This window comes from Dromiciops gliroides, chromosome 1 (assembly GCF_019393635.1).
Source record: "Dromiciops gliroides isolate mDroGli1 chromosome 1, mDroGli1.pri, whole genome shotgun sequence".
Classification (NCBI taxonomy): domain Eukaryota; kingdom Metazoa; phylum Chordata; class Mammalia; order Microbiotheria; family Microbiotheriidae; genus Dromiciops; species Dromiciops gliroides.
The window spans coordinates 259314043-259340954 of NC_057861.1; the positions used below are offsets into that span (position 1 = coordinate 259314043).

Consider the following 26912-nt stretch of genomic DNA (forward strand, 5'->3'; position numbering starts at 1 on the left):
TCAGCTGCCTGAGAATTAAACTGCATGTCAAACAGTGATAATGAGGCAAAGATAAGAGCAGGAAGAGAAAGCACCATATGGAAGGGATCACATTTGTTCTCCAATTAAATGTACTTTAATTGCCTTCAGTGTTTTATATTAAGTTCTTAAATTGCATATCCTTGAACGATTACTTTCTACCAGAAACTTTTTTAGAAATAGCTTACAAATGAAATTCCTTTAACAAAATGTATTTTTCAATCCAAAGAAAATCAGTAATTTGAAGGTCATGTATATTTCTCAAAGACTATTTTGGTAACTTTGCATAGCCTTAAAGATGTATGAAGCAATATTTAAAAGGGGAAAGTCCACTTTCCTCTACTGGAACATGAATATTTATTATCAATGAATAATTTAAATAAATGGACTCACTATTAAAGAACAAGTCATGACAAGGTATCTGTTTATTGGAAAAAAAATATCCCAGCATTGCTACAAACTAAAGTTCTACTAGAAACTTTTAGAGCTTGTCATTCTAATGTTAATGTGAGGATATCACTAATTTCTAAAATCTGAAGAGAACAAATATAAAATTCTTCCAATATGTTCTATAATTTATTTTGATTAAAGGAGTCTTTATCAGTTTCAGGAGCAGTCAACAACCCCTGAAGATAAAGACAGGTGTATAATTCAGACTGCCAATTATCAATTAAACATAGAGAGTATAAGCTTTTCATCACCCTGAAACCAATGGGGTAAATGATGTATAAAACTAGACAACAGACAACTGGAAGAAATGAGGAACTCCATAGGTCATAGGATATAGATGTTCTAGAAGCATGCTATCTTATGAAAAACTACTAAGAAAGTCATTTTCCAGCATGGTAAACAATAAATGGACCATGCAACCTATGCTGAGTCTCATGGGACCATGGATGGTTGACCCAAGGACTCAAAATTTATGAGAATGAGTATATTATACTTCTATTTAAAAAGAGATGAAAAGATCTGTGGGATCACTTATTCTGGTACTTGGAGCTGGTGTTTATTATGGTAAACCTCTGAAGATCCAAATGTGAGTATCAATTTATCTTCCTTGAACCCTTTTCAATATGTAATGAAAAAAAGAACAAAATCTCTTTCCATTCTTATTCATTAAACTCCTTGATGGAAGATATAAAAAATGTCGAAAGCAAAGAAATTTCCTCAGGAGAAGTCTTCCTATCATGGGATAATTTCCTTAAAAATGAATGTGAATGAATATTATTAATGGTCAGAAAAATTGTATCCAGCTTCATTTGATATAGAGTATGATTTTAGAATACAGAATTTTAAGGGACAGAAATCATACAAATCTAATTTTATAAGCTTCCTTTCAGATTGTTAGACTAACAAATTTTATGTGGAGGTGAGTTTTGGTTAGTAAAACAAAAAGGTATGCAAACATTTTTTTTCACCTGTCTCCATCTCTTAGTCGTTGAAACTGGGTAACAAAAAGGCACATCAGGGTTGGTCCTACTCTTGTACCAGGGATTAGGTCTTCTACCATTAAGGCAGGCCAAAGGTCAATATTGACTGGAGTACCATAGAGCCTAGAAAACATCAGCAACAGAGGTTATATAAGTATAAACATTTTTAAATGTCATCAAAATTGTGCCCCATAGCAATACAAAGATATGATCTCTAGATATCAGTAAATCAAGGGGATACTATGGCTAGCATTTAATAATAGCTAACATTTATATAGTGCAAAGTTCTTTATATGTGTGTGTACATATATGCAAATACACATACCCATAAAGGTAGATATAAATATAGTTAGAGATAAAGAGAAACATAGATATATAACATCTATAATATATAATCCTGTGAGGTTGGTACTCTTATACCTATTTTTACAGATGAGGAAACTGAAGCTATGTGAAATTAAGTAAGTTGCACAAAGTCATATAGCTGGTAATTGTCTTGTTTCATACAGGATTTGAATTTATGTCTTTCAGACTCTGAGTCCTACATTCTATCCATACATTACACCACCAACGCACTACAAAAAAGAGGAAATAATATTATATTTTCAGTTAATATTTTACAAGTATAATTCTATGTTACAAAGTCCCAGAGAGTCTCAGGGAGAACATGGCTTAAAAGACCAGAAATCTTACTTTGGGATCTTATTTCCCCACAAATACTTACCTTAAAACTCAAATTCATACAACTTTTACTTTCCAACCAAAGAGTAAGATAAGACTACTTATTCAAATATATTCACTAACCAATTTCCCTGCTTGAATGTCCCAGTACCATAATACTCTCAATTAGATAAAGGTGTGTTCTTGTAAAATCATTAAAACCTCCTTTGGGGAGTGTGTGGTTGTGACAACGGCTTTATATTTAATGTATAATAAATAAAGGATTTGACAAAAAAAGAAGAAATTTTAGCAACTACCTATGTGAACAGTGGATCAATAATATAACAGGAACAAGGAATACTACATAGGCAGCTTATGCTATACTGATGTCTATGAAATGCTAGGAGATTAAATAGGTTTTTATTAATCTTCTATGAAGTATTGTGGAGCATATAGACAAATATAAGACAGAAGGAAAAAACATGCATGAGTAACTGATACAATCAATCATATGTCCAGTAAAATACTCTTAATCTCCACCACACCCACCCCAGTTTTTATTGCTTTTTCCCTCATAAAAGTACCTAGAAGTTTCTTAATTCTGTATTCCCACAGTAGAACATAAGCTCTTTGAAGGCAGGGATGGTTATTTCTTTGTCTTTTTATTAACCCAAACCTATGAAGAGACCTTGTACTTTCTGTGGCAGTAGGGGAGTGCTGGTGATGGGGAAGATTTTTAATTGAATTGATTTGAAGATCTTGGTAATATGCTATTTCAGAATCAAATAAGTTAAAAGTCAAAGGGGGCTGCAGAGCCATCCAGTCTAACCCATATACCAAAGGATTAATTGTCCAGACTATACTTAAGCTTTCTGAGGAGGAAGAAATCACCATGTCTAGACGTTAGCCCTTCCACATCAGGGCAGCCTTAATTGTTAGAAAGTTTTTCTTAATGCCCAGCCAAAATAATATTTCTTTTCAACATCCAGTAATTGTTCCTGTTCCTCTGGGGCAAAAAAGAACCCATGTAATTGCTCCTCCACATAACAGCCCTTCATTTACTTGAAGACAGCTACCATGTCTCACTGAATCTTCTTTAATTAAAGTTAACCATGCTCAATTTATTCAACTAATATCATGGACTCCAGGCCTTGGTTGCCTTCTTATGAACCCTTTTCAACTTATCAATGTCCTGTCCTTCTTTCACCATTGTACCCAGAACCAAGTCCAAATTTCAAGAGCCCTCATGAGGGCAGAATAAAGTGGAACTATCATCTCCCTGTGAAGCAATTCATACTAAACACACATGATTTTATTTTAGCTCCTTTATCATACCGTTCGCCCATGTTGATCTTGTAGTTCATTAACTCTACCATAAGATGTTTATACAAATTCCATGCAATCTTTTTCCTTATCTTATATTTGTGAAGTTGATATTTTTGTACCCAAGGTCAAGATGATAGGTAGATAGGTGATAGATAGATGAGAGAGAGAGAGAGAGAGAGAGAGAGAGAGAGAGAGAGAGAGAATCTCAGTACTAAATTTCTTATTAAATTAACTCCAGTGCTAGCCTACTGTGAGAAAATAATGGAATTTTGGCAAATACTCAAAGGCTCACCTGAAGATTCATCTAAACTGATCTAATTAAGTGATAGTGATTGACTTTGCTGATTAGCTTACTTCAAGTTAATTAGATTGTAACCACACCTGGCTTGCCCTTAAGAAGGTATTGTTCTCAGAAGCTAAGGACTTTGAACTCAACTTGAGACCACCTTCAAGTCCAGTGAACCAATGGATTTGGATGACACCTACCAATCAACTTGAAGCAGTATAAGGACCGCCTATGCTCCAGACCTATAAAAAGCATCCACACTCAGTTTGAGGGAGTTCATGGTTGAAGCAGCCTCGTTGAAGAGGACTTGAGGAAGAACCAGAACAGGCTGCAACTCTATGCTACATAGGCCTTTTCTTAACTCCACCTGTTCTCTTTTTTCTAATACCTAGTTTGCTTTAATAAATGCTTAATGCCCAAATACTGGTGTTAAAGCTTCTAATTTAAGGCAACTACACATTATATTTTTTATACAACACATTTAGATTTTAAACATCACACTATCAAAATCATTTTGGACCCCTATTCACACCTACTATTATCTATAATTCACAGCTTTGTGTTATTTGAAAATGTAATAGGCACATTATATATACTTTTCTTTTAGGTGATTGATACAATGCCTATTCTTTTTAATAGGGAGTATTAGCTGTTATTCACACTGAAAAATTGAATGGGGAACCTCACAGCTTGAAAGAACTTGAGACAATTACAGCCCAACACATAAGAGGAATCTCCAGCTGCCTGCTGCCTACCTTTCCCCTGCTCCTCCACCAATGGTTATCTTCCATGGGTACAAAATATTTTTTTTATCTGTATAAAAATGTAAATTACTTTCTGACCCACTGTCATTTAGAATAGATAATTCTCATTTTTTTCTGCTCAGGCAGATCACATATTGGAGACAGGATCCTCCCTAGATTCGAGATTTGATGCACTGTTCTCTTTTTTAATTTTTCTATGGGATTTGCCTAGTAACTTGAAATTTAAAATATAGTTTTAAATAAAGTTTGGACTTGTTTGTAAAAAAAAGAACAACAACACAGTATAAATCCCTTAAAACTTCCTGCTACAATGACTGTTATTAACAAAATTCTCTTTATATCTGGCCATCTATTCCATTCTGAAGCGATCTGATGACATCATCTAATTTATTCTTCTCTACCTCCTCTGCAAGAATAATATGAAATACTTCACCAAAGCATGCATATTATCTAGATAAGGTATACCCATAAAATTTTTCTTGTCTATTAGTTAAGTATGTCACAAAAAGAAAAAAGAAATGAATCTTTTCTTGATGAAGTCATTCTAGAACATTTTCCTTTCTAGTTCTTCACCAAGTATCTTTTTAATGATCTACTTTAGAATTGTCTAAGGAATCAAAGTCAAGCTCATTGACTCATGTTTAATTGACTCTGTTCTATTTTCATTTTAGAAAACTAGGACACCATTAGTCTTTTTTCAATATAATGCTATTTTTGCCACAGTCAACCATCATACAAAGATCACTGATAATGGCTCAGCAATCCTATCTGCTATTTCTTTCTAGACTTGATGTAGTTTATTTGGTCAAGGTGATAAACTTATCAAAGACAGCTAGATTATCTCTTACTATCTTCTTTTCTAAAGAATCAATCCTATTAGTCATAGTCCTTTAAAGAGAAAAAGAAAGAAAGAAAACAGGAATTGAATGGCCATGGATTCTTTCTATTGTCAGTTATCATTATCACATTCACATCAATGAAAGGATCTATTTTTGAACATCCATTTTTCCCAATATAATTGAAACTCCAAATCAAACAAAACAACAATAAGTCCTCCTTTTTGTTTTCCTTAGCCTCTCTCATAAAATTCAGCTTTTGCATTCCTGACACTATATTTTTTATAGTAGAATTACCTTTCTTCCATTTTCTGTACATTTTTTAAGAAATCTAAATTGGTTGGTTAATTCCCTCTTTACCTACATCAATTTCTTCAGGAAAAAACTCACTTTTGCTCCTCATTGTAAAAAGTTTTCCTTTTCAATCTTAAAATTTCATTCTTAAATATTGCCCATCATTCCTATTATTACTTTCTTGAGGCATTTTAGTCCATAAAATCTTACCTAGCTTCCCTTTGAAACATTTGAAATTTGCTGTGTCAGATATGCTTTCCTTCATGTCTGAATGTCTTTCCTATGATGCCTGGAAGATTTATTTGATATTTAAATTCATAAGTTTTACCACCAATTGTTAAAATGGATTGTAAACATTTTCTCTCTCTTTTTTCTTCTTCTGATGATTATCTCTTCATTCTCATGCTGAGTGCTTTTGTTGTCTATACACCAAACTACTAGACAGTTTTTCTCTATTATTTACTGCATTGAGGTACCTTTTTTCTTGATTTGTCATGTTATTCTGTGAGATCTATGATTCTTTGGTTATCTCTGAAATTAGTATTCAAGGTCAGTTGCTTTGGGTTGTAAGGAGATCACATGTTCTTTTATTATTTTTTTTGAGGCAATTTGGTTTAAGTGACTTGCCCAGGGTCACACAGATAGTAAGTGTCAAGGGTCTGAAGCTGGTTGTGAACTCAGGTCCTCCTGAATCCAGGGCCGGTGCTCTATCCACTGCACCACCTAGCTGCCCCTCACATGTTCTTTGCATGTTGCTACCTGTTGTTCATATTTTGCCAAACTTCACTCCAAGATGTATAACTTTTACTACTATCAAAGAATAAGTTAATTTAATTTCTAAGAAATCATCTCTATGTTTTAAGCCAAAATGTAAACATAGACATTTTATTTCTTTCTTTTATGATCATGATGCACTTTGATATACCTTAATTCTGAGCAACCTTCCTCATTGTTTGTGGGAGTTTTGTTATTTCCCCTCTTGAGTATTTGGCAGGTTCAATTTTAACTAGCGTCTTCCTTGAAATCCCAAGATTCAACAAACCTTGGTTCCAGGTATGTGCAGAAAACCAAATTGAAAAAAAAAGACTTTCACTGTGAGAACACCAAATTTAACCTTAATAATTCAATAATATAATTGATTTCTTATTGTCACTAGTACTATAACCATTAATTTATAGTACTTTAGATAAAAGGAAAATCTATGCCTTAAAAAGGATCTTTATTCAAACAATTTGAATCTCAGTGTAAATAATGGTAATTTACACCAACTAGTGAGCAGGCCTTAGTAGGAAGCATCAACCAATCAAATGAACAAATATTTATTAAGGCCTAAAAGTAAAGAGGAAACAAGAAGCCTCTTGATGAAGGTGAAAGAGGAGAATGTAAAATCTGGCTTGAAGTTTAGCATCAAAAAACTAAGACCTTGGCAACTTGTTCCATCACTTCCTGACAAATAGAGGGAGAAGAAATGGAAGCATTTCAGATTTCATATTATTGGGCTCAAAGATCACTGCAGATGACAACTGCAGTCATGGAATTAAAAGACACTTACTCCTTTGAAGGAAAGCTATGACAAAACCTGAACAATGTACTAAAAAGCAGAGACATCACCTTGCTGACAAATGTCACTTTACTCAAAGCTATAATTTTTTCAGTAGCAATATATGGCAGTGAGAACTGAACTATGAGGAAAGCTGAGCACTGCAGAATCAACATTTTTGAATTGTGGTGCTGGAAAAGACTTTTGAAAGTCCCTCGGATAAAAAAGAGGTCAAATGCATCAATACTTAAGAAAATTATTTCAGGCTATTCACTGAAAGGTCAAATACTGAAGCTGAAGCTTAAATGCTTTGTACACATAGTGAAAAGACAGGACTCATAATAAAAGACCCTGATGTTGGGAAAGAATGAAGGCAAAAGGAAAAAGGGTCAGCAGAGGATGAGATAAATAGATACTGTCATAGAAGCAAAGTACATGAGCTTGGACAGACTTGGGGGATAGTGGAGGATAGAAGGTCCTACTATGCTATAGGTTATGGTGTCATGAGTAGTTGGACATGATGGATTTACTGGACAACAACAACAAGACTAAATAATAAGTACTTTGCCAGAGATTGAAATACAAATGGATTGTTACCTTCCAACTTACATTATAATGTAGTCAGGAGAAGAGGGTATTAATTATAGAGATAATAAATTACACAAATAAATAATCATTACAGATGAATAAAAGACAATATAATTTAAGGAAACAGCTATATAGATATTTACTTTGTCTTTAGTAGCATGTCCAGCACTACAGATAAAGCGGGGCACAAAAAAAAACCCTTTATTAAAAACTACCTGATTTTAAAAAATTCCTTTGTTCATCATCATTTTACCCTAGCTGCTAACCTCATCTTCTACCTTGAAGAAAGGCTAAAAATATACATGAATAAATAAGATCAAACAAGATCTTTGCACATTACAACTTGGTATTTTTGTTGCCATTTTGATGTACAAGTGGCTGAAAGAAATGATTTGTGGACCTTGAAATGAGCTATTTCATGCTGCAAAGACTACGATGTCTTTTATTCCTAATTCCATAATGACAGTCTGACTTAAATTCTACTTCACCAGGAAAGATCATAATAAGAGCTTTCATTCAGCTGGATCCCATCAAGAGACATGAGGTCAAGAGGTTGTGCTTGAAATGTTTTCAGGGCCACACAATCAAGTCCAATGCATAAAGTGAAAGACAGATAATTCAAATATTTTATAATTTTGATGAAATAAATAAAACCCTTTTCCACAAACAATAATGAAGATTATACTGTGTTAAAGTATTTATTCTGAAATGCCTTCTGAGGCATTTTGAATTTTCAGACAGATCATAATTATTTAGTGTTTTTTAAAAACAAAAATGTACATGCAAAAATGTCCTTGAAAGATATGAAACACCCTCTGTGGTATTGTATAAAAAAATGTGTGGTAGTGTGTGTTTTTTTTGTTTTTGTTTTTCTTTTCTTTGTCTCAACATGAGATGACTTCTTCTTGGTACAAGAAAATGGTGTGGACATCAGAGAATTTTAAATCATCAAAGCATCACTGGAATGACCTGCTTATTGGAAATAAGCCATACATCCTCATAATTTATGTAAATGTATGAAAAAATGCTATTTTGCCTCAGGTGAAATATTCAACAATAGCTTCTACTACAGGCAGAGAGAATGTCATTATTCTATTTTTTTTTCTTGAAAGGTTTTAAAGCCACTATATTTCCCTTTAAAAACCCTGGTTAAACTTTTATGCAGTGTTAATAGCTGTAAAGTTCAATCTTTAAAAAGCATTAGTTCTACAACTTGCTTAAATTGTACAGAAAATTAAATAAGTAGGAGAGATGAGTCCAATTATAGTATTCTCTTTTACTAGATAATATTATTACATTTTCCTACATATTAGGAATGGGAAAACCTTTTTTCCTCCTCTTTTAGTTGACTAAAAATTTAGATTATAAGCCATGTAAGGAAGAAATGATGTATTTCAATTTTCTTTTCTGAGGAGAGAAAAAAAGAAAGGATTTTACTCATATACTAAAACTGGTGGAGGTGGGGAACTATTTAACAATTATATTAAATTCAAAATAGAGTTACATTTGCCAGAACTTCCATTACAATGTAAGCCCCTTATGAGTAGGAATTTGTTTGATTCTTTGTATTAGTATCCCCAACATCTAGAAGAACACCTGGCATGCCTACATGGGTAGGCATTTAGTAAATACTTGGTTTTTTGTTTCTCTATTTAAATACAGTGCAGGTAAAAAACTGGAAAAAATGAAGAGAGGAGAGAAAATTTGATGAAAAAAAATAATCAAAGGGAAAGTTGCAGAAAAAAGGGGGAAATGAGCCCCGCACATATACACATACCTACACATATACAGTCTTAGAGAGAAAAATAGTAGCAGAGAAAGACAGGTGTTGCATGTTGTCTCCATGCAACTTCATGTAAGACTACAAACTGCTTGAGATCAGGAGCTGGTTTTTGCCTTTCTTTGTAACCGTAGAGCTTAAGCAGATATTCATAAATGAAAGTTGACTGACTGACTGACTGATTGACTGACTGATTCTTGTGAGGTTTCAGTTTATAAGTTTTAAGGCCCTTATGAAATTTTAAAAATTGGGGATTTAAATGAAGCTTTCATCTCTAAGTTATGGGATCCAGATTAAAAATGTTCCACCTTCTAAGTAACTGGTTCATAAGGCAGTATGACAGCTGAGGCTACTTCAAAATGTCCCAATGTGATGATAGCCCTTTCTGCTATCGAAAATCTAGTTTTCCAGATGTCTAGAGCTTTAACCACCCCTGACATGTAGTATATAAAGACATCACTAGGGCCTAAATTAAGTGTTGAGGAAGGAGGAATAAGTCTTTTCCACCTGGGTTGAAAAAGACCTGAAAATATTTTACCTGTTTATCCTTCATTTGATTTATGTTTTTTAAAATGTGCCTGTGTGGCGTGGCTAGGTGGCACAGTGGATAAAGCACCAGCCCTGGATTCAGGAGGACCTGAGTTCAAATCTAGCCTCAGACACTTGACACTTACTAGCTGTGTGACCCTGGGAAAGTCACTTAACCCCAATTGCCTCACCAAAAAAAAAAATGTGCCTGTGAACATGTTATTCCATTTTTCTTTCTCCAAGAGAAAAGCTCTGTTTGGCTTTTCTAATTTCAACCATCAAGGTACATTAGTAGCAACCAAGCGTTACCCTAGGGAAAAATGCTCACCAGGGGAATATTTTCTTTAGAAACCTAGCTCACCATTCACTGGAGAGTTATTGCCTTTTATTATGTTTGTCCTAAGTGTGCCAAGAACCCAAAGCCCATACATTTCTTAATATCCCTTCCTCTCTTAATCCACGTAGACTTCTCCTTATGCAAAACTCTCCATTCCTGTGCCATGTTTTATACACCTTCTACTTTCCCATTTGGGAAATTGTCTGACAAACTAAGGTAGAGCTCATATTATTTTGTAAGATCTTGGCTGGCATTTTCATAGGTATTCAGAGTCACAGAATATCAGTTGGATAGCACCTCAGTGACCATATAGTATAACCCATACTTGAAAGAGAATGACCTTTACATCATATATCCAAGTGGTCATCGAACCCTTACTTGAAGGTATCCAATTAGGGGGAACCACTGACCTTCCAAGGCAACACCATTATTCACTTTTATACAGCTTTGTTAAAGAGGTTTTTTTTTTCTTTTTACATAAAGCCTAGGTCTGCTTCCCATTAACTTCTCTCCATTGAAACTAGAAGGATTCCGGGGCAGCTAGGTGGCGCAGTGGATAGAGCACTGGCCCTGGATTCAGAAGGACTTGAGTTCAAATCCGGCCTCAGACCCTTGACACTTACTAGCTGTGTAACCCTGGGCAAGTCACTTAACCCCAATTGCCTCACCAAACCCCCCCCCAAAAAAAAAGAAACTAGAAGGATTCCATAGACACAGACTATAACTCCTACACATTATAGTATAATACTCAGTTGTTATGAGTTGTCATGTCCATCATATGGTGGCCAACCTCCTTATAATAAGTCATTCCACACAGTGCTGGGGTATTCTGTTCTAGGAAAATATATACTCCATCTCTAAGATGATATTCAAATTATTTGCAGATAAAAAGAACTTGCAGATACTAAGACCTGGTATAGTCTTAGGGGGAAAAAAACAACAACAACAAGATAAGCTACACCAAGTTGAAGCATGAAAAGGGGAGATGCCAGTTGAGGCTGTAACTTCCAGGTCACCTAACCAGCAAGATAGCAGACTTGATATTTTCTACAGTTCTCACTAACTCTCAAAAACTGCACAAATGTGAAATTACACACTAGAGTAATTACAGCTATCTCCATAGGCTCAGAAACTAAGAAGCTTAATAAGACAACAATTGCCTTACAGATTAACAGTGAACACTGATGCTAACAGGCATAAGCAACCTCCATCTCCCAAGCCTCCCTGCTGGCAGCAAGATCCACTATCAGCAGGAAAGGATTATACTCTGGGATACATACACCCAGAACTTTTCCTGCTGCTTATTCAGTTTCTACATGTATAGTGTACCTCTGACCTCACTCCATCATTCTGTGGTAACAAATAGTGGACCTCAGTTCTGGTTGGCTACGTGCAGAGGAGCAGGAAACATAAGACAGTAGGACCATGCTTTGCTCAGACAGACTGAGCAAGAAAAAAAATGCTAAAGAACTGAAGGAACTGAGACATGGTACCAGTTATCAGCTTATGGAGCAGTACCAAGCCCAAAGGAAAGTGATTAGCATCCAGTTTGGGCCAGGCCTGGTTTCCAAACGTTACTTGGGGGCAGGGACTGGGGATGATGAAAAGCGAATTCCCAAATGTGAAAGAAGGCTGAGAATTTTGTGGTCTAACCACCAAGGGTATATTAAACATCAGAGGGATAAGAGTCAAAAAGTGAGCAAAAGGAGAATATAAGGGAAAAAGACTAAAACCCCCAAGGAAATGAGGAGAAAGAAAACTCTGCTAAAAACCTGAAGGATAAGCAAAGGGAATATAAAATAACCAAGACATCTAAACGGCTCCAAATATTTGTAAATAAATATTGAAAGAAAAAAGGAACCTAAACATTAACAAAAGAGCACTGAAGAGTGGCAGAATGAAAAGAAGTTAAAATAAAACAAATGGCAGATTATTTTTTCTACACAGCAAATATAATTAGCAGAAAAGAGAACTTAAATCTGTGGTCCTAAATCTATCCAGAGAAAAAAAAGGGAGAACAATTGATTGGGAATACAAATATACATAAGTATTCTCAAGTGAAGAACAATGTGGTAGAAGAACAAAAGCCAAAACCATTAAAAGAACACATGATCTCTATATTGTCACCTTATTTATTTAATGTATATGCAGAATACATCTTGTGAAATGCTGGATTGGATGAATCAAAAGCCAAAATTAAGCTTTCGAGAATAAATATCAAAAATTTCAGATATACAGGTCACACCATTCTAATGGCAGAAAGTGAAGAGGAATTAAGAAGTTTCTTGATGAAGGTAAAAGAGGAGAATATAAAAGTTGGCTTGAAGCTTAACATAAAAAATAAGATCTTGGCAGCAGGCCCCATTACTTCACAGCAAACAGAAAAAGAAGAAATGGAAACAATGTCAGATTTTATATTCTTGGGCTCAAAGATTGCTGCAGACAGTGACAGTGGCCATGAAATTAAAAGACACTTGTTCCTTAGAAGGAAAGCTATGACAAATCTAGGTAGCATACTAAAAAAATGCAGAGAAATCACCTTGCTCGCAAAGGTCACTTTACTCAAAGCTATGGGTTGTTTTTTTTTAATTTATTTTTTTTATTTTTTTAGTGAGACAATTGGGGTTAAGTGACTTGCCCAGGGTCACACAGCTAGTAAGTGTTCAGTGTCTGAGGCCCGATTTGAACTCAGGTACTCCTGACTCCAGGGCCGGTGCTTTATCCACTGCGCCCCCTAGTCGCCCCTATGGTTTTTCCAGTAGCAATGAAAATGGCAGTGAGAACCGAACTATAAGGAAAACTGAGCACTACAGAATCAACGCTTTTAAATTGTGGTGCTAGAGAAGACTTTTGAGAGTACCTTTTGAGAATACAGCAAGGAGATTAAGCCAGTTAGTAGTTAAATAAATTAATTCAGACTATTCACTGAAAGGTTGAATAATGAAACTTAAACATTTTGGCCACATAATGAATAGATAGGACTCTTTGGAAAAGACCCTGATGTTGAGAAAGATTAAAGCCAAAAGGAAAAGGGATGGTAGAGAATGAGATGGACAGATAGTGTCATTGAGACAACAAACATGAACTTGGACAGATTTTGAGAAATAATGGAGGATAGAAGGGCCTGCTGTGCTATGGTCCATGGTATCACAAAGAGTCAGACATGACTGAATGACTGAACAACAACAATATATTGATCACAAAGACAGAGGCAACTTAAGAATCTTAAATCTCTCAGAGGAGCATGACATGGGGGGGGGAAAACTGAATACCATAATATAAGAATTAATACAAGAAAACTGCCAGGAATTTTGAATACAGAAAACAAATCATAAGTCAAAAGGATCCTTAGATTGCCCAAGAAACAACACACACACACACAAACTACAAAAACAAAACCTCTATGCTGCTGTGCTTCTAGTCTGAGTGAATTAGGGAGACAGAATCTAATTTTTTAAAGCAACCAGATAACAACAATAAGAAACTAAAGTACACAAGGAGACAATGGTAAAAGCAGAACTTAAATAGAAGTGGTGATGTAGGAAAGGGCCTGAAACACCATGGATAAACCCCACAATCTTCCACCTAATACTGAATTAATGCATTTTGCTGGACTAAACGGCAGATTTGAAGGGTGCATAAAGGGGGAGAGGGTAGATAGAAAGTAGAGAGGAGGGTGTAATGTACCCTATTCAAGTCAATCATGAACAATGAAGGTAAAATAACTTTTATGGTCTCAGCTATAAGGGCTACAAGAGAATGGCTGAAGGAGAAAATGAAATGAGGAAAGGGGAAAGTGTCATTGCAGTGGTGGAGAAGGTTCCACTGCAAAACACTCCCAAAAGAGGATAAATAAATGCTGCCATGCAAGATAAGGACCTTAAAATATGTACCATCTAATTTTGATCACATTGATTTTTATTTAATTGCACAAACAAAACTAATTGAGCTAAGATTAGAAGGAAAGCAGAAAAATGGGGGGAAAATTTTTACAGCAAGTTTCTGATAAAGGCCTCCTTTATCACTTATGTAGGAAACTGAGTCAAATTAATGAAAATTTAAGTCATTCCCCAACTGACCAAAAGATATGAACAGTAAGTTTTCAGAAGAATTCAGAGCTATCTATAGTCACATGACAGATTACTATAAATCCCTAATGGTTAGAGAAATGCAAATTAAAAATGAAACTCTGAGCTACAACCTCACACCTAAGAGATTGGCTAATATGACAGAAAAGGAAACTGACACATGTTAGAGGAAGTGTGGAAAAATTAGGACACTAGTGCCCTGCTAATGGAATTGTGAACTGGATCAACAATACTGAGAGTAATGTGGAACTATGCACAAAGGCTATAAAAGTCTATATTCCCCTTTTTCCAGAAATACCACTACTAGGTTTGTATCCCCATGAGATCAAAGAAAAAGGAAAAGAATCTATTTGTACAAAAATATTTAGAGCAGGTTTTTGTGGTGGCAAGGAATTAGATATTGAGGCGATGTCCATCAATTGGGGAATAGATGAATAAGTTGTGGTATATTATTGTGATTGAATGCTACTATGCTATATAAAAAAATGATAAGCGTACCGATGAATTCTGATAGTATGTTGATGTATAGTTGTTGGTTTTGTTTTGTTTTGACCTTATTTTTCCTGCTTTTTTTTTTTTTTACAAAATGTTTTCCACAATTTCCATGTGTAATCAATATTACATTCCTTACTTTCTTAATGGGTGGGGGAGAGGTGAGAGAGATAATTCAGAACTGAATTAAAAAAAAAAATGAATGCTAAAATAAATAAATAAATAATTTAAAAATGTGTATAATACACAGGGATTTGTGGTAATGGTGACCACTTCATCTGAGAAAGTATTACCCATGGATAACTTTCTGCTTCAGTAAAATGGAAATCAAAACTCCTGGAGACAACCAGGCTCTATAAGGGGAGAAGGGAATTGGATAGTATAATCAGGAACAATGAACTTTGTACCATGGAACAATGTTTCTATACTAACTATTTCAAATGAAAATTCATACCTCTAAGGGTAGGGTGCAACAGAAAAAGAAACGAGAGGCAAGATCTACAAGACAATAAGAAAGACATTATTCAGAAGAGGGAAATAAAACTTAGTCAAACTTGAGACAGCTAGATGGTGCAGTGAATAGTGCAGGAATCAGGAAGATCATAGTCCAAATCTGACCTCAGATACTTACTAGCTATGTGACCTTCAGCAAGTCACTTAACCTCTGTTTACCTCAATTCCTCAACAATAAAATGGGGATAATAATAGTACTTACCTCCCTAGGTTTTTGTGAGAATCAAATGAAATATTTGTAAAGTGCCAAGCCCACTTCCATATATATATATATATGTGTGTGTGTGTGTGTATGTGTATATATATATATGTGTGTGTGTGTATATATGTATGTATGTCTATATGTATATATACATATATGTATATATGTATAGGTATGTGTGTGTATATGTATGTATATATATGTGTGTGTATGTATATATGTATATATAGTAGGTACTATGTAAATACTAGCTATAATAATAACCTTTATTTTAAATATTATTATTACTTTAGAAACTTTCATTTCATAAGGAGCCCAAAGAGGTTAAAGAAAAAATAAATAAGTTTAAACACCATCAATCTAATTTAAAAAAATGGAATAGATTAAAAGGCAAAAGAAGCTAATGAAGAGAACAGGGTTAAGGAATAATTATAGAGATAGATGTTAAAAAATGAAAAGACAAGGACATTTTGATGTAGGATATGGGTTAGAAAGCTCACATTTTTGACCCATATATTTCTACTAACATATAGATCCAAATTGAATTTTTTTGGATTTGATTTTAAAATTCCATTATTTAGAATATGGAAACACAATATTTCAATCAAAGCAATAACCCAAGCTTTGTTATTATTTTCAGCAAATGTCCTTTAAACAATCCCACTATGGAGTTTTCATATAGAATTGTTCTCTTTTCATTCTCATCAATAGCAGGAAAGACATCATTGTGTAAACCATATTAACAACAACATTATACAAAAAGTTTATGTTATGACTATTGAGCCCAACACTGAGGTGAGCACATATAAGATGAAATGAAGTTAGGGCCATATTTCTATAGTCTTTAAATCCTTATACAGAAATACAAGCCATGATTTTGGAGGCAGGATTAATCAATCACAGGGGAGGGGAAAAAGAATAATATTTGGGAAAAGAAGCTGAAAATTCAAAAAATATATACTCTTTTGCCCATTCTGGCATCCTTTTTATAAGCTAATGCATAAAATAGTGCCTCATATACTGAGTGCTTTACAATTTTGTCTTATTCCATAAATTAAAAATGAAAGAATTCAAAAATATTTATATAGCTATATATGCTTGCTGTATCCATTTCTATTTTTTGAACTTTTACCACTGACTTCTGCTATCATTATCAATAGATACTACTCTCTTACCTGTAATCTCTTAATTGTCAAATCTGATGGCCCATTTTCAGTCCTTATTATTCTCAATATATCTGCTGCCTTTGAAAATATAAGCAATAGTTTCAAGGCTCTGTGCTAGGCCCCCAACTCTTCTCTCCATATAATCTAACTCAGTGAACTGAACTTTTTCTAGCAAACTAATTCTATTCTCTCTGCCACTGACTTCAGAACTATATATGTAGTTCCAGGCTTTCCCCTGAGTTTGGGCCCCATCTACCTCCTGGGCATTTCAAACTAGATACCTCAAAGATATCTCAAACTCATTGTACTCCAAACATCACTTTCAAACCCATGTCCGTTGAAGATATCACCCAACATCTAGTTCCCATGGCTCAAAATCTCAGCATTATCCTGCACTTTGTATTCTCCCCTACCCCATATATCCAACCATTTGCCAAATCTTACCATTTCTAGCTTTAATATCTTGTATCTGATTCTTTCTACTCACATAGATACTACCACAATACAGGTCCTCCATCACCTCTTGCGTAAATTATTGCAACAGCATCCAAATTGTTTTCCTGTTTCAAGTCTCTCCTCAATTTGGTTCCCACTGCTGCCAAAGTGATTTTCTTTAGACTAAGATGTGAACATATCACTTTTAAATCAATAAACTCGAGTGATTCCTTTCCCTCTGGGATAAAAAAAATTAAAAATAATAAAAAATAAAAACTTCTTTGTTTAGCTTTTAAAGCTCTTTACAACCTAGTCACTGCTTACTTTTCAGATTCTTTGTGCACTGCTCTTCTTCCCTTACTCTGTAAGCTAGCCAGATTTCTATCCCTCATACACACTGTTCCCTCTCTATCTTCTTCTTTTAATTGTTTGGAATAAACTCCCTCTTCATCTCTGCCTCAAAGCATTCCTCTCTCCTTTCAAAACACATGTTGAGCACCACCATCTCCATGAAACCTTTCTTGATTCCCCTCTCCCAAGTGCCACCGTTTTCCCTGCCATACTGTAAACCATTTTGCTCTTATTTAACTTTATTCTTTTCCCATTAATGACTTATGAATGTCTTTATTATCTCCTTAGATTGCATGATTCTTGTGAATTTTGATTGTTTTATTCATTGTAATTTTATTTTCAGAACGTAGAATGGCATATGAGCTACATCTTTTAAGAGAAGGTAAAAATACATGAAATCACATCAGTTTAAAAGAGAAAACTGCACCACCAATGACATCATGGAGTTCTATGGCTTTTTCTTTGGTAGATAAACCCTTTTATTATTCAGTAACATCCCTGGGATGACAAGGCATTGGATATTCATAATTCACTCTCTCTCAGGGTTCTATAGTAAAGTTACATTGGAAAGTTAAAAAGCACCATCTCATAGAGCATATTTGCTTTCTAACCATAGGGTGGCAAAAAGTTCATTTATATTTTTCATATTCTTCTTCAATTACTTAAGAACATCAATTTTTAAGAAAGAGAAATAAAAATTTAATCCTGGACTTAATACGGTTTTTTAAAAATCTTTTAAGAATAATTTTTATTTTAAAAAAAAGTAAACTCACAAATAAGAAGACTGAGAAATTGTAGGCAAAATATGTAAGAACACAAAGGGTATGGAGGAGGTGAACATGAAGTTCTTCAAAAAATCCTAGAGTCCTAAAACCTGGAAGCATAGCAAAGGTTGTGAATTATTTTAGTAGAAATAAAAGCAGCAGTATTTTACACAGCTGGTAGTACACTTGAGATGCTAATTACATCAAGAGGTGGTAAAGGGTGAAGATATAAATAGATCCAAGGAGAGTTTAACTGAATTCTTGCATAATAGATACATAATTTATTAGTGAGGGAAATTAGGTACATTCAGAGGTATGCCAATCCTTTTGAAATTGACATGATAGAGAACAACTGAACCCTTCTTTATGTCATGATGCCCAAGTCAGAGTCAAAAATGTCCTACCAGATAGATGAATCCAGGAGCTAGGTCAAATCCAGTAAGACAATTATTATGCTATGTTAAATTAATCAGTATTGATGGATCCTGAAGTAGTAGGACGTTTTACATCATATTTTATATTTAGAACTCACTGTTTCATTATTTTGAGAGATGGCATCAATCTTAAAGCAAGAGTTTTATCAAACTAATTTTGTATTTACACTAAGTAGATCATAATCACTTCACAAAGAAGTTGGGATATACAAGTTTAGATCTCACTTATTTTCACTGTAGAGCCCATCAAATCATAAAGAAAAATCTTGCTTGCTGAAATAAATAAAGCCCCAAACAAAGAACTTTCTTGAGACTGAGAACAGTTATTACAGATACCTATCATTTTCTTTACAGATGAATTTATGAATTTAATGTGTCATCAGACACTCATTGAATTTCATTGTGGTGTGTACATTTAATACAAACACTAAATCTAATTATTTAATGTAAACTTTATTATTAATGATCATTTGCTTCTGTATTTAGTTTCCCTTGAAAAATAAATGAAGACTTCATAACATAGCTATTTTACAACCCTCTCATACGCCATATAAATATGCCATTTCTCATATTGAGATTTTGATAAGTTTCATGCCATTATCTATTATTTGTGGTACTCTTTGGGTCACAAGTGGTAGTTCTGAAGTGTCATCAAAGGGAAGCTTCTCTTATGTCTGACTGCCCAAGTGCCTAATAAAACCTAGACTTCTAAGACTTCTTTTTTTTTCCTGCTGAATTGCTTGAATGCCATGGATACCCAAAAAAGAACTAATGGAAATAAAAAATCTTTAAAAAGGTGTTATATTTTATTTTTAACTTAATGCTTAAATCATCTGAAATGCATAGAAAATAGGTGCATTTGTTGTGATTTGCTGAACTATAAACTCATGATAATTTTCTAAAAATGTGAACCAATCATTTCTATCCCTAATAATTTCTGTTCTAATTTAATGTAGTATATGAAATTATGACTTCAGCCAAGGAGAAAATTATAACACTTGTAAATAAGAAGCACTAAAACAATTGGTTGAGAAAGTAGACCAAAGTAGTCATACTAACTATTTGGCATCATTTTGAAAAAGATAAGCTTTTTGGAAAAAATCATTTTTTTCAGAGGAAATAAAGACTGAACTCAGTCAAGCCAATAGCCAATATATTAAATAAAGCCATACTAAGTTTATTTTATAAAATGAAGTCTCTGTATATTTTCAAAAGAAGAAAAAGTTCAAAAGTACTAAAAAGACATTACAAAATCCCCAGGAAACATGAAGGAATTTTGCTGGAAGAAACTGAGGCCTAGGAAGGTTGTTTAATCTGCTGTCAAATAACCAGTGAGGCAAAGAGCATAAGACTAGTGTGAAGATCTTTACTTCTTAGTGCATTGCTGTTCTATTATTCTCCATCATCTTAATACTGTCAGTAGATCAAGAAATAAAAATGCATTAAGAACATGAACTGTGCCAGGCCCTGTGCTAGAAAAAGAATAGCAAGCTATAGTGGACACTATTATTACCTTAATAATTGTATGTAGCATTTTATTATACATGTCTTTTATGTTTATGTGCACATATTATTTATGAACAACTTATCAACAAAGAACTTAAATTCTCTAGAATTTAGTTTTCTCATCTTTTTTTTTTTTTTTTTTTTTTTAGTGAGGCAATTGGGGTTAAGTGACTTGCCCAGGGTCACACAGCTAGTAAGTGTTAAGTGTCTAAGGCCGGATTTGAACTCAGGTACTCCTGACTCCAGGGCCGGTGCTCTATCCACTGCGCCACCTAGCCGCCCCTAGTTTTCTCATCTTTAACACAAGGCCTTTGAAGTAGATAATCTCAAAGGTCCTTTACAGCTCGAAATCCTGTGATTCATATGGGCAAATTAAAGAGAAAGACACAGAACTTCTGGTTCCAAGGCAGCAAAATAAGGAAGGAATGCACTGAAGACTTACAAGTTTCCTTTCCAAACAACTAGAAAACCACCTCTGAAATATTGCAGGAATAGGCAAACAGCCTACCAGCCCAGCAGTAAGGGTCTGTCTTACCTGGATAGGAGGGAAATAAGGTCCAAGGGAAGCAGGGGGCAGCAGCAGCAGCAGTTACCCTCACAGCAGGGGAACTGCAGCAAGATATTAAGCCTGAGGCAACCCCCTAGGCAAATGAGCAGTCTGAAATCTAGAGCAAGGTCCCACCCCAAGACTTCACCCCCCCAACACAAGCTACCAGGGAGGACTTGACTTACTGCTGACCAGTAGTGAAGTCCTGCACCCAGACTGACCAACAGAGAGATCCTGCCTCTCTGTTTCCATAACAACCCATCAGCAAAGGCCCCAAAACCTTCAGAAACTTTGCAACAAAATTACTTTTCCTGGTCCTACTCAAATGAGACCCTGTTGCCAAAGAAACTGAGCTGCAGAGCCCCACCTCTTGGGCAGATTTGCAACAAAATTGCTCCTCCAGGCCCTACTAACAGAAAGGGAAGCCCATCCTACAGAGAAAACAAGCAGACAAACCTTGAAGCCCAGTGAAAGCAACCAGTAAGATCCAGAGTTTCAACACAAAAACTTGGGACAGTGTAGGATTATAGCCATACTCTCACACAAAAATACCAAGTCATTTTTTTTAAAAAAATGAGCAAAAAGGGGGCAGCTAGGTGGCGCAGTGGATAAAGCACAGGCCCTGGGTTCAGGAGTACCTGAGTTCAAATCTGACCTCAGGCACTTGACACTTACTAGCTGTGTGACCCTGGGCAAGTCACTTAACCCCCATTGCCCCGCAAAAAAAAAAAAATGAGCAAAAAACAAACAAACAAAAAAAGCTTGACTATAGAAATTTACTATGGTGATAGGGATGATCAAGATATAAACTTAGAGGAGGACAATAGTACCAAAATGGCTACAGGTGAAGCTTCAAAAAAAAAAAAAATGTAATTTTGTCTCAAGCTGAAAAAGAGTTCCTGGAAGATCTTAAAAAGGAATTTAAAAAGCAAATTAGAGAGGGTACCTAGGTAGTGCAGTGTATAAAGCACTGGTCCTGGATTCAGGAGGACCTGAGTTCAAATATGGCCTCAGACACTTGACACTTACTGGCTGTGTGACCCTGGGCAAATCACTTAACCCCAATTACCTCACCAAAAAAAAATAATAATAATAGAATTACCCAATGGAAAAGGAAGTACAAAAGGTCAGTGAAAAAAATGATTACTTAAAATTTAGAATTGAAGAAATGGAAACCAATGACTCTATGAGACATCAAGATAGACTGTGGGGACCAATTTTTAATTGGGGAGTGTTAGCCAAGCGGCTCGCCGCAATATTTGGACAAGGAAGGAGACTGGCAGCCTCCCTCAAAACAGAACAGTATTTATTTTAACAAAAATGAACTTAAAAAAACAAACACAAAAAGGATCAGTAGGATCAAGGGAAAGGAAATAAAATGGGGAAAGGGAAATTATACAACCTGAAAAATACCACCGCCCAGGAATCAGCTGAGAATACACAGCAGAGCTCCTGTCACCTTCCAGCTTCCAGCTAGAATGGTGACTTCTCCCCGTTCCCAGAAACCCCACACAGCCCCCAACCAATTGTCTGACTACTCTGACAGTCACGTGACTGCCCTCACTAGGCTTCAATCAATATAATTTTGCCAGTCCCATTTAGGCATCTGAGAGTGGTGATGACCTGAGGTGTCAGCACCGTGGCAGTGGCTACAACTGGGGGGGGGGGGGCACCATGTGGTTTGAGGAGCCGCAGGCCAGTGCACACCAAGGCATAAAAACCTCAAATAACAATTAATTCTTTACAATACTAAAACAAAATCAAAAGAAGAAAATGTGAAATTTCTCACTGGAAAAAAAAAAGTGACCTAGAATAGAGATCAAGGAGAGAAATAATGTAGGAATTATTGGACTACTGAAATCCATGATAAAAAAAAGCCTGGGCCAGCTAGGTGGCACAATGGATAAAACACCAGCCCTGGATTCAGGAGTACCTGAGTTCAAATTCGGCCTCAGACACTTGACACTTACTAGCTGTGTGACCCTGGGCTAGTCACTTAACCTCCATTTCCCTGGGGGGGGGGGGGAAGCCTGGACAATATCTTTCAAGAAATTATCAAGGAAAACTGCCCTGATATATTAGAACCAGAGGTCAAAATAGAAATTAAAAGAATCCACCCATCACCACCTGAATGAGATTCCAAAATGAAAACTTCCAGGAACAACCTAACCACATTTCAGACCTCACAGATCAAGGAGAACATATTGCAAGCAGCCAAAAAACAAAAACAAAACAATACAAAACCCCCCAAAAAATAACAACAACAATTCTACTATCATAGAGCTACAATCATAGAGCTACAATCAGTATTACACAGAATTTGTCAGCTTCCATATTAAAGAACTGAGGGGCTTGGAATATGATATACCAAAAGTTAGGTTTACAACAAAGAATCATCTATCCAGAAAAATTGAATAAAATCTTTCAGGGGAAAAATGGATATTTAATAAAATAGAGAACTTTCAAGTATTTCTGATTAAAAGGCTATAGCTGCATAAAATTTTTGATTTACAAATGCAAGACTCAAGGAAAATATAAAAAGTTTAAAAAGTAACAAGAAAAAAATTTTAATTCAATAATATTTATATTTCTATATAATATTTGTATTAACACCATTGTTACTTATAAAAGCAATTAGAAGGAATATTTGTAGACAGAGAGTGTGATTATAAGGTGACACTGATGGTATGAGACACCAAAAAACAATCAAAAAGGTGTGAGAAAGGAATTGCACTGGAAGAAGAAGAAGGGGGAGATTGAATGGTGTAAATTATCTCACATAAAAGAGGCATGAAAGAACTATTATAATGTATGGAAGAGTGGGGGAAGGGGTGGCAAGCAAAGCTTAAAACTTACCCTCAACAAAATTGGCTCACGAGGCGGGGAGGGGGGGTAACATACACTCTCAGTTGAATACAGAAATCTATTTTGCCCTATAAGGAAGTTAAAAAGGGATGAGAAGGGGCAGCTAGGTGGCACAGTGGATAAAGCACCGGCCCTGGATTCAGGAGTTCCTGAGTTCAAATCCGGCCTCAGACACTTGACACTTACTAGCTGTGTGACCCTGGGCAAGTCACTTAACCCCCATTGCCCCGCAAAAAAAAAAAAAAAAAGGGATGAGAGTAAAAGGGGGGGGGCTGAAAAAAGGGAATGTATTTTGAGGAAGGTGGTAATCAGAAGTAAAATACTTGTGAGAAGGGAAAAGGCTGGGATTAAGGGGAGGGAAATAAAGAAGCAAAAAAATAGCATGGAGGGAAATAGAGTTATCATAACTATAAATATGAATGGGATGAACTCATCCATGAAAGAGAAATTTACAGCAAATGGATTAAAATCCATTGTTTACAAGAAACAAATATGAAGCAGAGAGATACACACAGGGTAAATGTAAAGGGCTAGAACAGAATCTATTATGCTTCAGATAAAGCAAAGAAAGCAGTAAAAACAATTATGACTTCAAAAAAAGAAAAGGAAATTATACCTTGCTGAAATATACCATAGACAATGAAGTCATATCAATACTTAACATATATGCACCAAATGGTACAGCATCTAAAGTTTTGAAGTTGAATGAGTTCTAAGAAAAAATAGACATTAAAACTATACTAATGGGACAGCTAGGTGGCGCAGTGGATAGAGCACCGGCCCTAGATTCAGGAGTACCTGAGTTCAAATGTGACCTCAGACAATTAACACTTACTAGCTGTGTGACCCTGGGCAAGTCACTTAATCCCAATTGCCTCACTAAAAAAAACAAAAACAAAAAAAAAACCAACTATACTAATGCCAGGGCAGGGGCTAAGCTTTAACCTTCCCCTCTGGATAAACTGGACTGAAAATAAATGAAAAAGAAATTAAGGAAGTGAACAAAATTTTGAAAAAGTTAGGTATGATAGATCTCTGGGGAAAAATGAATGAGAATAGAAAAATACACATTTTTCTCAGGAGTACATGGCATATATAATAAAACTAACCATGTATTAGGAAATAAAAACTTTACAACCAGATGCAGAAAAGCAAAAATAGTTAACACATCCTTTTCAGATCATAATGCAATGAAAATTATATGTAATAATGGACAATAGTGAGATTGAAAATTTACTGGAAATTAAATGATCTAATCCTAAAAAACAAGTGGGCCAAAGAACAAATCATATAAACAATTGATAATTTCATTAAAAACAATGGCAATGAGACAACATATCAAAATTTATGGGATGTAGCCAAAGCGATACTTAGGGGAAAATTATATCTTTAACTGCTTACATCAATAAAATAGAGAAAAAGCAGATCAATTAATTGGTCATGCAACTAAAAACTAGAAAGTGAACAAATTAAAAACCCACAATTAAATCCAAAACCACATTTGAAATCCTGAAAATCAAAGGAAAGGTGAATAAAATTAAAATTAAGAGAACCATTGAACTAACTGTAGAAAATTATATATATATTATTATAAAAAATTATATATATTATATATGATATAATAAAATTATATATATATATATTTTATATATATATATATCTTAAGTTGCCTGTCTCCCACAAACAGAATTAATAAAGAGATCAGAGAAATTATAATATCTTATAACTTGCCTATAATTTGTTTCCATACCTGTCATCCTACAAATATAATAGCCAGATCAGAGAACATGGCTAAGAACCAGATCAGAGAACTTAATATCTCCTAAAAGATAAACTAGATTAGAGACAGATAGAAAAAACATAATACCAATTTAATTTGTCCCAAGAAGAAATATAAACATGATCATGCTGGAGACCTCCCTCCTCAGAAGGGAGCTCAGAGCTTCCCAGGGTTTTTTAAGATGCTTGGCTCATAGTTTACAGAATAACTCCATGGGCATGATACAAATCAAGCCAAAGCAAATATTACAAATGTAAATCAGAAAACAATACAAATCAGTTTAACAGCTCAACTTAAAGTAGATGCTATGGTTAGAATATGTAGAGATGGGAAGAGTATTATCAAAGACAAGGAGGTCTAGATAGTTGATCAGGAGAACAAGATTGATTCACTATCTTGGGAAAGAAGACAGTGCATAAGAATTTCAAAGGGGCATTTAAATTTGTTTATTCTCTTGGGCAAAATAAATCGGGGCTGTCTGATTTCAGTTTGAGATCTTTGAGCAAAGGACATTTTGCTCCTATTAATCCAGGGTCTCATAAAATCTATTTGGATAATAAGGCAGCTCCATCAAATCTAGGTATACATTCATATTAACATAACAAATAAAACTAGAAGCTGGTTTTATGAAAGAAACTAACAAAATAGATAAACCATTGGTTAATTTGATTTATGAAAAGAAAAAATACCAAATTACTAGTATCAGAAATTAAATGGGTGTACTTACTACCAAGGAAGAGGAAATTAAGATAACTGTTAGGAGCTATGTTGCCAATTATATGTCAATAAAGTTGACAATCTAAATAAATGGATGAACATCTACAAAATATAAATCACCCAGAATAACAGAAGAAATAAAATACCTAAGTAACCGAATTTTAGAAAAAAGAAATTGAACAAGCCATCAATGAGCTTCCTACAAATAATCCCCAGGACAAGAATTCACAAGAGAATTCTATGAAACATTTAAAGAACAATTAGTCCCAATTCTTTTTAAACTAGTTAAGAAAATAGGTGAAGAAGGAGTTCTACCAAAAACCTTTCTGAGACAAATATGTTGTGGATACCAAAAGCAGAAGAGCCAAAACAGAAAAAAAGAAAATTACAGACCAATTTCCCTAATGAATGATGCAAAATTTTAAAATAAAACACTAGCAAAGAGATTACAGCAATAAATCATAAGGATCATACATTATGACCAGGTAGATTTTATAACAGAAATGCAGGGCTGGTTCAATATTAGGAAAACTATCAGTATAATTGACCATATCAATAACAAAACAAAAAGAAATCATTTGATTAGCTCAATATATCCAGAAAAAGCCTTTGACAAAATACAGCACCCCTTCCTATTAAAAAATACTCTAGAGTATAGGAATAAA

The 26912-nt window shown here is 34.8% G+C and overlaps 1 protein-coding gene across 1 annotated transcript in view; it reads right to left on the reverse strand.

Annotated features, from left to right (window-relative positions):
- The window catches only part of PXDNL (peroxidasin like), a 574279-nt gene that overhangs the window by 54005 nt on the left and 493362 nt on the right, over positions 1–26912 (reverse strand). The window contains exon 18 of the mRNA XM_043975169.1: positions 1437–1571. Within this exon, the coding sequence (XP_043831104.1) occupies positions 1437–1571 (135 nt within the window). The remainder of the gene's footprint in view (positions 1–1436; positions 1572–26912) is intronic.